General features: G+C 28.0%; 2 protein-coding genes across 2 annotated transcripts; one reads left to right on the forward strand and one right to left on the reverse strand.

Annotated features, from left to right (window-relative positions):
- Positions 1 to 13: 13 nt before the first annotated feature.
- Positions 14 to 12428, reverse strand: LOC103579918 (ATP-binding cassette sub-family B member 6). Its single transcript, XM_014439607.2, has 11 exons — positions 12040 to 12428; positions 9968 to 10405; positions 7795 to 7994; positions 7564 to 7723; positions 5608 to 5819; positions 5066 to 5212; positions 3879 to 4102; positions 3517 to 3797; positions 2570 to 2670; positions 1723 to 2224; positions 14 to 479 (listed from the first exon to the last, which is right to left on the reverse strand). Exons 2-11 carry the CDS (start codon positions 10277 to 10279, stop codon positions 60 to 62), a joined length of 2559 nt encoding a protein of 852 aa, XP_014295093.1. The 5' UTR covers positions 10280 to 10405; positions 12040 to 12428; the 3' UTR covers positions 14 to 59.
- Positions 12429 to 12538: 110 nt separating this feature from the next.
- On the forward strand, positions 12539 to 17573 carry LOC103579919 (testis-expressed protein 10 homolog). The gene is made up of 5 exons (XM_053742785.1): positions 12539 to 13045; positions 14027 to 15203; positions 15283 to 15511; positions 17150 to 17304; positions 17385 to 17573. The coding sequence occupies exons 1-5, from the start codon at positions 12845 to 12847 to the stop codon at positions 17486 to 17488; spliced, it is 1866 nt and encodes a 621-aa protein (XP_053598760.1). The 5' UTR covers positions 12539 to 12844; the 3' UTR covers positions 17489 to 17573.
- The last annotated feature ends 501 nt before the right edge of the window (positions 17574 to 18074 follow it).

The following is an 18074-nucleotide window of genomic DNA, read 5'->3' on the forward strand; positions in this document are numbered from 1 at the left end:
AAATAAATAAATAAACCGTAATAATAATTATTTATTTAAAAACGAATTAATTAAAATATTTAATGATTAATTGAAGGATGCCCAGGAGGTAATAAATCTAAATTACTTTTACTATCTTCTACTTGACTATTCTGCTGCTGTATTTCATTATCACTTTGCAGCTGCGCTTGCCACATATCCCGATAAACGCCACCGTAAGAAATCAACTCTTCGTGTTTGCCGCGTTCTACTATTTCCCCGTTTTTCAAAACAATTATTTCATCGGCATTTATTATTGTCGATAATCTGTGGGCTATGATAATTGTCGTGCGGTTAGCGCAGACACGGTGTAAAGCCGCTTGAATGTTTCTCTCGGTTTGAGTGTCAAGTGCACTCGTTGCCTCGTCTAATAAAACTATTTTTGGGGCTTTTAACATCGTACGTGCGATTGCTACACGCTGTTTTTCACCGCCACTTAATCTTAATCCTCTTTCTCCGACCTACAAAAAAAAGTCACAATAAATTATGTGTTCAAATGTTAAAAAGCTGGAAAAAATACTTGGATATAATGATGTATGTTTAAGTATGATCAGATATGAATCATATATGAATTAGTATCTGATCACGTATAAATTTAAACCTGATTAGACATGATCATGTCTGATACTATTGTCTATGATAAATGATTACGTTTAATGTCATACATGATCATATATAGTCGTAGTAATGTATACATCTTTGTATATGACCATATATGTTAATTAATGATCATATATGAATCATACATCAATTAAAATCCGATCATGTATAAATTTGAACCTGATCAGATATGATCATATATGGTCATGCATGATCATATCTGATACTGTGTTCTATGATTAATGATTACTTTTAATGTCATACATGATCATATATAGCCATAGTGATGTATACAGCTTTGCATGTGATCATATATGTTAATTAATGATCAGATATGATTATACAAGATATATATGATCATACATGAACACATTCGATGATTTATCTGATCATTAAATTTCATCAATAACCAAATGTTCTTCTATGATCATTTACAATCAGGTATGATCATATCTGATACTATGTTCCATAGTGAAAGTTTGCATATATCATATATGATAGTAATATATCAAGCTTCATATAAGATCATATGTGATCATTAATAAGTTAATATATGATCACATATACTAATATACGACCATTCATTTTCATTAATAATCATATAATATTCATATAATATAAAATACGACTATATATGACCATTTACTTCCATTTCTCATCAGATAAGTTTTTATATGATCATATATGATTAGGCATAATCATATTTGTGAATATAAATACTTACAATTATTAAATGATAGTAAATGGTTCTGATATGATATGAACAAAAACCATATATGATTATATATTGTCATTTATCTCTATTTCGTTTATACATGAATAGATAAGACCATTTCTATATCTGATCAGATCTAAATATTTATGTGATCATACATGAATACTCATATCTGATCATATACAAAAAATGGCCTTATCTGATCATGAATATGATCCTGCTTAATCATCCTACGTTATCACTCTAGTAGGTCTCGTAGGATATCAGATATAACTTATATGATCATATCTGATCAGATTGAAATTTATATATGGTCATATCTGATCATACTTGAACAAATATCGTCCTATGTAAGTATTGTTTCGTGGAAATTCATAACTAATAACTACCTGTGTTTCATATGCTTCGGGAAACGTTAAAATTTTTTCATGAATATCAGCATTTTTAGCTGCCGCAATCACATCTGCCTCTGGTGCATCTAATTGCCCATACTGAATATTGTATTTTATTGTATTATTAAAAAGAACAGTGTCTTGAGGAACAACACCGATGGCACTTCTTAGCGAATCTTGTTTGACGGTCTTAACATTTTGACCGTCAATTGATATGGATCCTTGTTCAACATCGTAAAAACGGAACAATAATCTCATGATTGTCGATTTACCGGCACCAGATGGACCAACAATCGCGACAGTTTTACCAGCCGGTACAGTAAATGTTACATTTTTTAGTATTGTTTTTTCACCAACATAACCAAATGATACATTGTTGAATTCAACTTGTCCGCGTTTTACTATCAATGGACCAGCACCCGGTGCATCTATAACTTCTTGTTCTTCACGTAATAATTCAAACATATTTTCCATGTCTACGAAATTTTTTTGTATTGCTCTGAAAAATTATAGAACAATATTATTTTATTAAAACTTTTTCCTACAAGATCAGATGGAACTACTCTGGCGAATCTTAATTACAGTAATTTACCTTATTTTACCATAATTAACCATAAAATACAGTATTTCTACGACAAATTTGCCGCAATTTGTTGTGTTTTACGGAAATTTACAGTAATATACGATAGTTTACGGGTTTTGCAGTGCAATACTTCACTTTACGGTAAATTCCCATACTCTTACTGCAAGTGTGCGGTAAAAAAGCCGTACCTTTACCGTAAAATACCGTAAATTGCAGTAATTACCGTAATTCAGAACCGATCTCAAAAGTAATATTTAATACCTGTAATATGTTCCGAACCAATTAAGTGGAACATAAAGTTGAATAATGTAACTTGCAAACAATACATAGTCTCCAACAGTTAATGTTTTCTCATAAACAATCTAAAAAAAATAATTATATTTTAATAACAGAAGAAAATTGACCCTTCGGGTCACTTGATTACATGCTCAGACTACACGAAAAAAACAATACAGTAATGGCAACTCTTTGGGATAGTAGAACCTCCTTAATGTGACTCTCCGTAGTGTTACACTCTCTCTAAATTTAACAAGATTCGCTCCCTAATATTAAAAATTCTGTCTCCTATTACGTTTTTTCGCGCGACCAATTAAAAAAAAGCTCAGTAGCGGGAAATTTGAATTCTCCCACATACATCTATACGATTAAATCCTAACCTAAAAATGTATTTTTTTTTGTACATTACACATTTTTACGGCGCAGACCTGCGCACATAAGACACGAGTATTGGTATAGTGGGGACGACAGGATTTGTTAACATTACGGAGATTTTACCGTACTGAGTACTTTCTGTAAAAAAAAAATTTCAGACAGTACTGTATGCTATCTAGACTGTATCTACTACTGTCCGGGCTAGTACTCAGTACTATCCAGAGAGTTGCCAATACTATATTGTTTATTCCATTTAGGGCTCCGTCTAAATTTTGCGCCCTCTGTTGATGTTCTAGAAAACGCCCTAGACTCCATTTTAGATTTCCAAAACTTTTCTCAAAAAAGGAACTGAAAATCGGTTACCGTTACGTAACGTCTTAAAGTCTAATAAGGCATAAAAATTGGTCACTTTTCCACCGCCATCTAACAGTCTAATGTTCAACTATCAAAGCACCGGTTACACGATCAAAGTGACGTCACACAGACACAAATTTCCCTTATGGCAACTACTAGGTATATAAATTACTAATTAAATAAATAAATGATTAGTTATTGACCATATGAAGGCAGAGTAGAGATCCAGCAAGTAATCCACTGCACACAATAACATTCTGAATAGTATTTAAAATATTCAAAGTTATCATCGACTTCCATTCTTCGATTTGGAATTTAAAAATGGCTTCTCTGTAGCTCTTGACTTCATAACTTTCAGCTCCGTAATACTTGACAGTTTCAAAATTCAATAAACTATCAACGCTTCGTGCATTGAGTGCATTGTCTGCTAAGTTCATTCGTCTCTGAAATTTCGTCCGCCATTCCGTGATCCCAATTGTTGCAACTAATCAAATAATTAATATCATTATTAATTATTAGTATTAACATAAATTTTGATAATTAGATCGTCAAAAAAAATATTTACTGATATATAAAAGCATTGTAGAAAAAACAATAAGTCCAAACCAATGATTAAAAGCAGTAACAAAGAAAATAACAGCAACGATAATATCGATTATTGTTGGTACGATTGAAAATAATATGTAATTTAATAAATTATTTATTGAATCTGTTCCACGATCCATTATACGTAATACTTCGCCGGTTTTGCGCCCAAGATGCCATCGAAGACTTAGACTATGCAAATGTCTATTGCAAATAAAAAAAAGGTTATAGATAAATGTATTCTATTAATTTTTAGAATTTATAAAAATTGAAGACAGTGTTCCCATTTGTCACATAGTTATCGAACACATCACAAAATTTTGTTTGTTGTCGGAAAATGCATCCAACTTTCGAAGTACTGGGACTGATTGGATGCATTATTTTGATTTTGAAAAGTTCAGAGCCAATATTTGATACTAATCGAATTTTTATAGTATTAAACTTTGTGACCGAAAATTTCCACTTAGGGTATACGCAGACCAATTCGGTAAATCAGGTGTTAGGCAAGTATTTTTCTACGTTAATTAAATTAAGTTAACATTTCCGCATAAATTTTGTGACCAAACACTGAAAAAAATAATCGGTAGCAGCTACCTATTGGCAATCGGTACCAATTACCTAATTTTGGGTAGCAGCTACCGATTTTTTTTGGTAGCTGATGCGGATTCCAATCAGTTGCGGCTACCAAAAAATAATTGGTAGCAGCTACCTATTGGCAATCGGTAGCTATTACCAATTATTTTTCGGTAGCTACTACTGATTATTTTTCAGTAGCCGCTATCGATTTTTTTTTTGGTAACCGCTACCGATTATTTCGGTCCAGTTACCTTATTTTGGGTAACAGCTACCGATTTTTTTTTGGTAGCTGATACGGATTCCAATCAGTAGCGGCTACCAAAAAATAATCAGTAGTAGCTACCAATTGCCAATAGGTAGCTACTACCGATTACTTTTTTCAGTAAAAAATTTAGAAAAGATTGAATTATTTTATTTTGTACATTAGATATAGACAAAGTGGAACTCATGTTTTTTAAGGCATAAAATTCATTTGAAAATCTGTGAAAATTAAACTTTTCCATTCAAAAATTAATAACTTTTAATTTTGATTATTTTACAATACTGTGTCGATAAAAAAATGAATACTGTTGGGAACACCGCTTTAAGTACCTGAATAATTCAACTTCAACTTCGCGTGTTGTATACTGTTGTATTCTTATCCATAAAAATGATCTTAAATTATTTAATACACCCATACCACCCGTACCACCGCCTTGTAAAAATTTGAACAGTACATATATAACAATTAAGTCCCATCTGAAATATAAAAAAAAAATAAAACTTGTTTTGTAAAATAAAATGATTCCCTCAGAAAAAAAAGTTTGACCATCCGGACTTTGAAATTTGAAAAAAATTCGAACTTGTTTGAAATTGCAGAACTGAATGCATAGAAATGAATAAATTGTGGTCTAAAATTACCCGGCGAATTTGAAAAATTTTGAAACATTTTCAAAAAAGCTATCAATGTCGAAAGTAAAAGTTTGAAATTCGAAATTTTGCTCGCGTAAAAGAATTGTATTTAAGCTGCAAAAAAAAATCAGAATTTTCAAATTTCCAGAGATTTTTCGATGTTTTTTATCAGTATGAAAGTTAAAAAAAATACAAATTTCGAAGCGACATATAATTTTTTGTTTCATATGTAAGTGTATTACCTGTAATTATTAATAGATAAATCTGTAACACTATCAACAATTTTTTTATTATAAATTGGTACGTAAAGATTAATAGCGCGACCAGCAGCTAACAATGAAAAACAAAATATTACTCGCAACTGCAGTAAAAAACTCTTTGGCCATAGAAATGGGCTGAGTGTTCTTATTTTGTACCAAACGTTTTTCCATGTTGACTGATTGTCATCAGGTCGCTGTAAAAATAATGCATATTAAAAAAATAATTTCAGATGAATAATTTCAAAATTCCCGCTTATGGCTGCAATGGAAAAGTAGATTTCTTATTTTTAAATAAGGATTTAATTTTTAAAATATTTTTAAAAAGTCACGCCTAGAAAAAATTATGAATTAACCCTGTCTCTAGCGTATTTTTACCGAACTTCGCATAATTATCTGCCGCCATTTTTATCAGATACGATGTTGCCAAATCAGAATAGTAATTAATATCTACTACTTAGAAAAATTTTCTGACTTAAAAGCAATAGAATATTTCAAAATACAAAAATAAATCAAATTTTATATACTTTTTTTTTTACTATTTTTTGACAGTCGCAATAATTAAAAAATTTTCTAATTTAAATATTAAATTTAATAATAAAATTCGAAATTTTTTTTTTTTAAGGAGGTTCGATCGACACTAGTGAGTCAAAGTAGTGTTTGAATTTTTTTGTTTGCTGAATTCTCCTAATAGTTATGAAAATTCATTATTTTAACATATAATAGCATAACGAACTCATAAATTAGTAATTATTACTTATTTCATTAAAGAAAGTAATGAAATGACTTGGTTATTTTTGACTCATATGATTTAATAAAAAGATTTGGCAACAGCGCGTTCTAACTTCTTACACATCGATATTCAAATTAAAGCGGGAAAAATTTATTTATAATCTTGTCTCTCTTATTAATGTATTTCTATCTTTGTTTTTTCTCTCAGCTGCTTCCGCGACGTTGCCAAACCCTCAATAATATGTATCTCTGTCGATGAACGAGATTAAATAATAAAGTTTAACTTGAATTATTTAAATAATTACAACGGTAACACTATATTGTTAAAATCTTATCATATTCCAAAAATATTCAAGTTTATGGCATGGTTTTTTATTTCTTAAACTTGGGAGGTTAATAATGAAAATAATCGAACAAGTCATGACGGGAGCTCGTCCGCCATAAGAGCCTGTGTATAAGAACTTTAAAAACGTCATTTTTAAATCTTTTTTTTTTTTAAAACTAGACGGTGGATCAATTCAAATTTTGAGAATACATAGATAACGTACTTTTTTACATATATACTAAGTTTCAAATCTTAAAGTAGGAAAATCCTTTTTACATTGGATTCAGTCGAACCTCCTTAATATAAAAAAAATTTTAAAAACTAATTAATGGAAAAATATGTGCATTAATTAATATAATTAATGAACCCAAATACAAATTTATTACTAACCTTCGGACTACACTTTATATTTCCAATTTGCATATAAAATTAGTTACAAAAAATCAGACACGTAAAAATTGATTAATAAACGAATTTTTTTCAACGAAATAATTGTATGGTTAATGGAAAAAAAAATGCAAGACTGTCGTAAATTACAGACCATATGTTGAAAAAAAAAATTACTAAAACAGAAGCATGATTTGAGAACGCAATGGAAACTCTTATCTTTGCAGTATAGGTGGCCAGCGAGGGCAGTTTTTAACGTTAATTAAAAACCAATTAAAAATTATCGCCGTTCAATTACATGAGGTGACTTAGCGCTGTTTTAATTTTAGAATCTTGTCAATTAAATGATGAAATTTTCTGAATGTTGCAACTATAAGAAATCTACTAAAAAATTTTTTCAAAATTCATTACAGACTTTTTTCAAGATCTTTTAATAACCGCTCATCTTCCCCCGAATTTCCTATGTTTGAAAGCATGCATTAAAAATAACAACTTACATTTCGATAATATCTGGAATTAGTAGTGGTATCATTAAGTGTATGATAATCAGAGTCAGAGTAACCAGATATTCCAGGCGCTCTTAACCCTAATGCGAAAATCATCAAATTGCTGACATATCTCAGTACAAATAATGACATTTCTATTTGATCACTTGGTCTATAATAGAATATTCAATAAATTTTTAATAACATGATATATGATACAATTTATAATATATATATGCTTACGTATTTAAATGGAACCACCATTCGGATTTTCCGATATTGAAAAAAGTTAAATTTTCACCAATAAATGCAAGTGTCCAAAAACCTAAAAGTACCAAACCATGGCCGCGTGGTGGAACCGATGGTAATAATTTATGCCTTTCAACTCTTAATATATATACAGAATATGGATATACAACCAATGTTAAACATGTTGTTAATATCTACAATCATCAAATTATTTTTATTAATTAATGGTAAATAATAATTGCTGTTACTTTCTCGTGTAAAAAAGTTTTGGAAATTTTCCGTATGAGGAACATCAAAGTTTAAGACGATTAAGACCTTTAAATGTAATTCTCAACATGAAGTTTTACTGAATTTTTACTTCTTTCTGAAAAAGTTCAAAAACTTGTAATTTGAAAGCTGCTCTGATTACCGAACTTTGACTAAAAAACGTCATTCAATGCTTTCGGTCAAATTAAGATCAAGTTTACGTCTTCTGTTCTAAATTTTGAATTTAATATGAATGCATTGAATCGGAAGTTGCTTTCAAATAACGGAAAAAAGCTTGAATAGCAAAAGTTACAAAGCTATCAATTAGACAGAAATTTGCGGGGAAAAATTTGAGTGAGCCAAATTTTAGGTTCAAACTGACTAGAAGTTTCTGTCAACAATTGGCATCAAATTATCTCAATCAACTTTAACTTCTTATTTCGGTTGTAGATTTCCGTAAATTTGCCATCAAAATGTTTATTAAGGCGTATAATAGAATCATTCAATTGATTCAAAATTCGCGCCCATTAAATTCTAAAATAACTGTATGTTTTACTACTAAAATTTCTTACCCATGTTATTCAACATAGAGAAGATGATCTTAAGCTATGTCCTGGCTATGAATACCGACCTCAAATCCTACACGGAGAAAAAACTGAGTAATTTTTATTAAATTTGAAAAAAAAAAAAAATTACAATCTGAGAAGTGACCTCGAAACGTTAAAAAAATCAAAACTTGTACAAAACTCAAAATAAAAATTACAACATATTATTTAGAATAATAATTTTTGTTTATTATAAAAATTACTGCATTCAAAATAAAATTAACTAGCGACAAATAAAAATTGTAATGTACCAATAATTTTTACTATTGTACTTGGTAAATATTAGTTGACGCGCTTTGTGAAAGATGTATTCTGGCGAGTAATTTTTACAGTCCAGATAGTAATTTTTACAATCTCAAATAGTAATTTTATCTCCCCTAGCAATTTGTCTTACCGACATTATAAAATGTACAGTATACCCCGATAGCCAAGTTGGCGAGAAACTGACGAGAAACTTGCAACCGCAACTGGACACCAAGTTGACCGCCAACAGTTGGTACCTCCAATAGTTGATAGACATTTTCTGAGAAAGTTGATGGCAAAAGTTTTAAATCAAAAAAGTTGACGGTCACTTTCTGAGAAAGTTGGTGGCAAAAGTTGTTTGCAAAAGTTGGCAATCATAAGTTGACGGTAAGTTTCCTTTCAATTTCCTCAGAAACTTGCATTCCAGTTGCGGCTCCATACTGGTGCCAACTTTCTGAGAAAATTGGCGGTAACTTGTAGCCAAAAGTTGCAAAAGCTGAAGTTGTCGATAACTTGTCGTCAAGTTAGTCGGAAACTAATGAATGACCAACTTTTTCACATATACCTACGTAGAATTACATTGGAGATGTAATATTTATCAACTACGAAACAAAAATTGCGACTAATGTGCTAACTTTTAATAATTATAATAACAATTTATATTTTTTGTAACATTGAACTATTTTTATATGAATAAGTAAATATTGATTTTTTCCAAGCAAAAATTTAACGAAGCTCTATTGTAATTATTATGATAAGTGAAAATTACAATCTAGAAAGTAATAATTAAAATAAAATATTAATTTTCAACAAATCATCGTAATTTTTTTTGTGGATTGTAATTTTTTATTTGAGATAGCAAATTTTTCATTGTGATTGTAATTATTATTTAATTTCGACCTGCATTTTTATCCGTGTAATTAAGAATTTGTACATGTCTAACATTTTCGGAATATTTTTAGAACTAATCACTTTTACACCGGTACCAAATTAAGAAAATCCTCATGCGAAATATAACCATTTTTTTTTTATACGGGAATAATTATAATAGTAATAATTATTAAATAATTTACCATGTAACCATAGACTTTTTTGTCATCTAATATCGTCGCTTGTAATATTATCCTAGTAAGACTAAGCAGTGGTACAAGATATAAAAATAATTTTTGTAAATTATATAATTTGCTACGCGGTAATAAATGATTACGTGGAGTTCCATATTTCCAATAGATCCATAATTGTAAAGAACCAAATATTAATAAATATAAAGAAACAACTGCAATTGTAACAGTGTCAAGAAAGCATTTAGACATTCCATGAGTAACCCATATTTCACTGAACGTAACATTCGGCGGGCAAAATGTTATCGTGTGATTTTTATCCATTGTATTGATTACTATTTATTTCCTTTCGTTTGTACTCCAATAAATCAGTTTGGTATCGAATAAATATTTTGTTTTATCGATTTAAAGTTGATATATACTTTGATAATTTCAAGTATTGTACCTTATCTAAAATATTCATTTGAGTATAAAGTAAAAGATACTTTTATGTATTTATTTTTATGTAATTAAAATATTTGTTAGAAGGTAAAGCCTTAATAAGATAATACATATAAGATATATTTTTATCTATTTTTAAAATACTTTAATGATGATTAAATTATACAATTTCATAATATTTGTTTAAGTTCTCAACTAGTTTTTAAGAATTTAAAATTAGAAAAATAACTTTTTAATTTCTCAAGTCAATTTTTCAAGTTTTCTTTTTTTTTTTAAAAAAAACAATGTGGTTTTGAAAAAAAAAAAACTTGTGGAAATCGAAGACGAAAAATTTCAAATTTATGTGATAATTTCTAATATGATAGTTTATTATGTGATGTTTCGTCGTGTGATATTTATACGCAACTAAAAAATTGCAATTAGATTTATTTTCTAAATGAATTCTAAAGTAATTTAATTACATTTTATTACAGTCAAAATAATTTCATACTTTTTTGAAATTAAGTATCGTATCCACAAATGGCGCAATCAGTAATCCGCGATTTAAAGTAAATACATTTACTTCATGAATAATTTTCAATTAACTAAAAATTTGTTTGAACAAATATGTATGTAGATTTACTAAATCTTATCAATCAATTACGATAATTTACTTAATAATAAATTATTTTATAAATATATTTAAAACTAGTACACTCTGGTTATAAGCAATGTTTCTGTCTATGCTCTTACTTACAGGAAAAAATTCAATTGACATGAGAGTGAGTAGTGTCCGATGTAACTTATAACCAGTCTACTGTATGTATAAAAATCGCAAATTAACTTCTGAGCGCTTCATTAATATTTCCAACAATAATTTTCAAATTTTATATTTTACCGCCCATTCAAATCATTTTTAAATACCGTTTTTTTCTTTTATCTCTGACTATATTTTTTTTTTTACTAAACCAAAATTTTAAATAAATAAATTAATTCTCTATAAATTAAAATCATACAGCAATAATAGCGTAATAGCTTTTTCATAAAAAAAAATTGATAATAATTTGATTAAATAATTACTCGTAATATATTTTTATCAGTACTCACTTTACGCGGAATTTTGTCAAGTTTACAAATATCACATTAGTTCCGACCAAAAGAATTTTTTCAATGAAAAGAAAATCGTTTCACATAAATACATAACAAAAATTTATAAATATGTATACATATATATGTATACATTTTATTCAAAAATTTGAAACTATGAACTTCTATTACATGAAATAATTTAAATTAACATCAATAAAAATCAAAAAAAAAAAAAACTTTTTTTTAATGAGCTAATGATTTTTAAACGATAATTTAATGAAGAATTTATCTGATAAAAATATATAACAAAAAAAACTATTGCATTAATAGTGTAAATAAAAACAATTACATAACAATTATTATAAATTCCAATAGAGTAATTATATTTTTTTTTATAAATTATTGAAATTTTATATCTAAAACAATTTGATTTTTTTTAACCTCCAACATTCCTCTTATTTATTTATCTGTCCCATAATAAATATGAGAATTTATAAAATTGTATAATTTAAAAAAAATAAAAATTCAAATAAATTAATTAATTAATTTTTCTAGCGACTAAAATTTTTACTTACTTGATATATGAGATCATTTACAAATTATTCATTCATTTATTTATTTATTTATTTATATATATTTGTAAGAAGACTTAGTTACTGTCATTTAATTAATGAACAATAAAACACGACATTGTTGGAAAAAATAATTCACAATATTATTCAAAAAATATTTTTCTCAGATTATGTGTCATATATTTTTGAGAGTCATACATCGCCATGTGATGTCACTGAATTATTACATTATGAATATGAGTCGCCAACAATTCAAGATTTAATATGATGAAAAAATCTACATATTTTTTTTAAGAGAATAGGGTAAAAAATTGTTTACTCAGTGAGTAAATTCATTACTCTGTTTTATCATTTAATGATATATCAGTAAAAATTAAGGTGATGAGAGCGATGACGTCGAATTCTTAGAAATTGTTTCTTTGTTTGCATCAAACAATATTTGAAATTAGAATTTTTCAAATGACTTATTTATTTGCGCAAAGCGTAAATTTTTGTAAATGTTTTTCTTTAACAAATTTGGAAATTAGGATTTTTTGTTAAATTTGAAAAATGGGAAATTTTAAAAAAAATCTTTTATTTAAATATTGGAGGTTATCTATTAATTGGAAAAATTTACAATTATGTTTTGGGTGAAAAACAATAATTTTACAGCCCTGAAGAAAATTATTCACCCCCACCAGAAACAAAACGCTAAGAGTCCACGTGCTGTTTCGTTGGAACACTAACCTAAAATTTTGCTTGAAAATAAAAACAAAGTAGCAAATTAAAAGCAAGGATTAAATAAAATAGTGTAGAAAAATTTGAAAACATGGGTAAAAATAATCGGCATAAAAAAAATATAAAATCTGAGAAGTCGAAAGTTAAATTAAAACAAACAAAGGCGAAATTGTTGCCAAAAGGACAGAATATAACAGACACAACATTCAAAGTTAAGAAAATAATAATTAAAGAACAATTGAAGGAACATGAACAGTCGGAAATTCTTAGTCGGAGGAAATTAAATGTCAAGGTATTTATTTATTTTTTTTTGTGCTATAAATTTTGAATAATAAGCCTGTCACTACGTGACTGCCCGAGTATTGGTACCAAATTTATAGAATATGATTTAAATTTAATTATTTATTAAATTTTTACCAATTCACTCTCGGATATTTTGTTTATTTTTATTATTATTGAAGTTTAATAAGACAAATCTTGTCATTAATTCGCAAACTTATTGATTTCGATGATTGTAAAATCATGGGGTTCGAAAAAAAAATCTACACACGGTCAAATTTTTTTTATTAGTCGTCTAATATTTTTTTTTTCTAAAATATCTCAACTACGATGAAAGATACAAAAACTTATTAAATTTTGAGGGTTTACCAAAGGGCTGATGTCTTTCGTTGATACAAAAAAATTCAGTATCTAATCTCAAAATATTTAAAAATTTTTATGTCAGTAATTTTATAAAATCGTATCGACATCTTTTGGCGCGAAATTTATATATATATTCATAATTATTTATAAAACTTAGACATTGAACTGACTGTTGCATAAAAACATCTGAAACTATGAAAAGGCACAAATTAAAGTCAAGACCTTTTCACTGATACCAAATTAAATTTGTTTAATTTTTATTATCACAGAGACATGCCATGGACTAAATTTTTCTTATTCTCTCTTAATAATATAGATAATAGATATATTCAGTGACATTGAGGTATTTTCAGTGACAGAATAATTAAAATATTAATTTATTTAAAGAAAATAAATACGATCGTCTTTTTCCCGCGTAATTTAAATGTATTTCGAATGATATAGATAAATTTATTTATCTCGATACTTGGCAACAAAAAAGAGTTTAAACCATGAGGCACAAATTCAAGTCAAGAAATTTACAACGATACCAAATTTAATAACATTAACTAATTCTATCATAAATATGACTGGAACAATTCTCCTTATTCTCCTAATAATACAGAACACATAATAAATAATATTATTTCAGGATCTATTGGTACGTTTGCACCATCACAATTCATCAGTACGACAAGAAGCAATAAAAGAACTAGAAGAAATTTTAAAAAACAATCCGTCCGAAATATTTAATTCAAATTTAAATAAAATACTGCAGGGTCTCGGCGCATTGATACTCGATAAAGAAAAAGATATAAGACGTGATACATTTAAAACAATATCTCTAATATTAGGGTCAATAAAACGTGAACAATTGGCACCATTTTCCGATATATTAATCTCTTATTTATGTTGCGCAATGACTCATATTTCCCCACCAATAAAAGAAGACTCATTGCATTTTCTTGACATCATTGTTGATAAATCGGGTTACCTAATTGCCAAAAATTCGCAAAAAATACTCGACCTTTTTTTGGATTTCATTTCCAAAAATAAATCTCAAATAAATCGTCAGCTGACGACAACATTCAGCTCAAAATTGACCTCAGTTAAATGGAGGAATAAAGTTTTCTATCGATTGTCTAGTATTTTTACTACTATCATTGATGACATCCGATTGAGATACTGCTCAAAAAACGATTTAACTGACGAAAAAAATATAAATATTGACAATAACATTTATTACTTACCCATATATAATTATAATACCAATTTATGTCATATAAATTTCGACAGTAATTATAAAGATATGATAAGTAAAAAATATAACTATGAAATTTTCGAATTCATAAAATATATTTACACTTTAGTGCCACTGATTTTTGAAAGTTGGATTGAAGTCCGCCCACAGGAAACTTGTGACGAAAATATTTCGCTGATTTCTCATGAAACAAAAGATTTTTTGAAAGCAATAACGTCAATAATTAAATTAATTATCGAATTTATTGACATCGTTGAGCCTAAAATAGAGGAAAATATTTCTAAAGAATTTAGTAGTAAATTTATACATAATTTATCCAAATATTTAATTACCAGTTTTCCTTATTCCTTTAAAGCCATTCAAGTTGTCGACAGTAAAAAAAATAATTCGAAAAGACAAAATGATTTTGAGACGGTAATTAGTCATACTCATAATAAAAATTGTCTTGAAGAAAATTTAGAGCTCTGTTATATTTATATGTGGATGGTTTGTAATTCTAATGGTAGAAATAATAAAGTAAATGAAGAATGCAAAGTTAATTGTAGAAAAATTATTAAATTTGTCGATGGTAATTAATCTGTTCATTTAAAAAAAAAATGCATTCTATTTTTTTTATTTTATTAATTTTTAGTTCTTTTTTTTTTAAGATTCATTAAATAATTGGAGCACGGATACTTCAACTGTATCGCAATTAGTGAAACTTGTACGAATAATTTTTTTGAATTGCAGTAAATTTTTGTACAAGAGTGGAATTAATTTAGAAAGGACTTTACAAGCGACAATTGCTGCGAGTTTGAAAGATACGACGCAAGTTAACATGAAATTGTTCAAAATTTTTGGAGATATTTTATTGGACCAATTCAATGAACTTCACAAGTAAGACATTTACTACAATACTATTAATTGATTAATTAATGTAACGGGATCGAAGTCCACCTTCATTTTACCGGAGGCCGTTTTCGCGCCCTTTCAGACATAGATCTTATCTTCCGACCCAGATGACACTTTTAGCCAAAAAATATAAAGTACCTGCGGGTAATAAGGCCTAGCTAAGGGAGATTTTGAATAGAATCGAAAATATTGCATTTAGTTATCGAAATGTATCATTAATCTTTATTTCAATACATTAGCCATAAAATGTAATGAAGTAATGGTAATTTTTACCATAAACAAACAAAAAATTATACTTTTACAAAAACCATACGAATAGACTTTATTTTACTACGGTAGGGTAATAAGGCCTGCGGGTTAAACAAACTGAAATAGTTTAACTATACTTAATAAAATTGGTATTAGAGATGAATCATCACTTAAATTCAGCAACGATACTTTTTAAGAGTCAGAAGACTAGATTGTTTTTTATAATTTCTTCTGCGCTACGACAGCATATGACAGATGAAGAAATATAGAAGACAGGGAACGTGGTATCGGGACTCTATAAATTTGTTGTAACATCTCTATGCAAAACCCTTTTACTAGAGTAGCCTTTAGCGGAGGCGATTATTTTAAATATCATTTCTGTCACTTAGGCCTTATTACCCGGGAGTACCTTAATCGAGTGACGATTAAGATGGACATTAACTGGAGGTATAATCAAAAATTTTCATTACACGGAGTATCTAACCACAGCCACCACGAATCCTACCTCTGGGGACCAAACACGACTATCTCAGGAAATAAAGAGACTTTGGTTGAAGTGGGCTTGGAAATGCCTCCGTGGTACAAGTCTTCCATCGCTGGTCAACAGGTTATGGATGATGGAACGTTGCTTCTCCCCATTTTCTATGTAAAGGGTTTCCTCCACTTGTTATTTTTCTGGTTTCAAACAAACTATTATTCTTGTTCAGTCCCTGATGAATTTTCTACTTTCCGAACTGTTAGACGTTCTGATTATTTAAGCCTAGTCAGAAATAGAGGCCAGCTCGGGGACTATAATACTTCTATAATGTATAATACTATAATGCTTCACGTTTTGTCACTCGTATTTGTAAATAAACACGTACGAGTAACTAATACACATTTATGTATGCATACGAAAGAAGTGTGTTGTCTTTATAATAAAATAATAGCTTTTACTATGAAAGTAAATAATCAAGAGGTTCAAAAAAAATTTATGTTAGAGAGGTTCCTCAGTATCACTTAAACAGGTTTTTCGTTGTGGAAGTGCCGGGACCTCCAAAAAGTCTCAGTTATAGAGGTTCCTCTCTTATCTGGATCCCACTTATCCAGGTTTCACTGTAACTATTTATTAACTGATTAATTGATTAACTAATTTTTTATTATCAAAAATATTTATGACGCTGAAGATGTGATTCAAATTTTCAAAATTCCCGCTATGAAAATTTGAAAAAATGAAAGTGGTTAATTTTAGTCTAATCTTAAAAATATCTAGAAGAAAAATTTTGTTTGAGTTATTAATTTTAACCATACACTCAAAATTTTGACATTTAAAGTCATATATTAATTAATGTACATTTATTTGTGGTAATTAATATTAATATATTTTTTTTATAGGAATGACAGTTTTAAAAAATTTATTATGAGTTTACCTGATCTCTTACTAAAAGAAAGCATCCATGATGATATAATTAAAATGATAAATCACGTCGTGCTTAAGTATCGCGAATATTTACGCGATGGACTTGAAAAAAACCAAACAAGCATTTTAGGTAATTGTTTTATTTACCATCAAAGCACTAAATAACATTTCACATTATAAATATATATATATATTTTTTTTTTATTATAGATAATGCTAAAACAATAAAAATAATTGGATCTCACAATGAAAGCGATTCGCGTTTGATGATTTGTAATTTATTTTATTTTATCGATGGTCAGTTTTATTATTAGTTTATATGTTTTATAAAAATGATGAAAAATAAAACCTGTACATTGTAAAAATAAAATGTAAGGTTTGAATAAAATTGAGGAAAATAAGAACATGTTAATGCAATATATTATTCAATCAATAGTTATAGTTTTATAATAAACGATTCAAAGTACTTATAAAAAAAGTTGCATTGTATAAAAAAAAGTTTTAAATATTCACCTGACATCTGCGAATCCGCTCTTTTATCCAATAATCGATTTCTGAAAATTGAATAAAAGTTTGAAGTCAAGGCGAAGTTTATAAAGTTATTATTATTAATATTATTATTATTGTTATTAAATTTATGACAAATTAAAATTTATTTTACTATCGATTGTAGAAATAAAAAAAAAATTCAATTTTTAAAAAAAATTACCAAGAGGATGACATTTGGATGTCAATCAACCCCAGGTGCACTATGATCTTGAAATTGACAGCCAATCAACAATTTTCAGGTTTTCTTTTTTCAACAAATCAATTACAAAAAAAAAAAAAAAAAAAAATGCATGTGTATTAATTTAATTTAATTCTATATACTATTAAAATTTGAAATTTAAGTAAAATCAG

This window comes from Microplitis demolitor, chromosome 2, assembly GCF_026212275.2.
Source record: "Microplitis demolitor isolate Queensland-Clemson2020A chromosome 2, iyMicDemo2.1a, whole genome shotgun sequence".
Lineage (NCBI taxonomy): Eukaryota > Metazoa > Arthropoda > Insecta > Hymenoptera > Braconidae > Microplitis > Microplitis demolitor.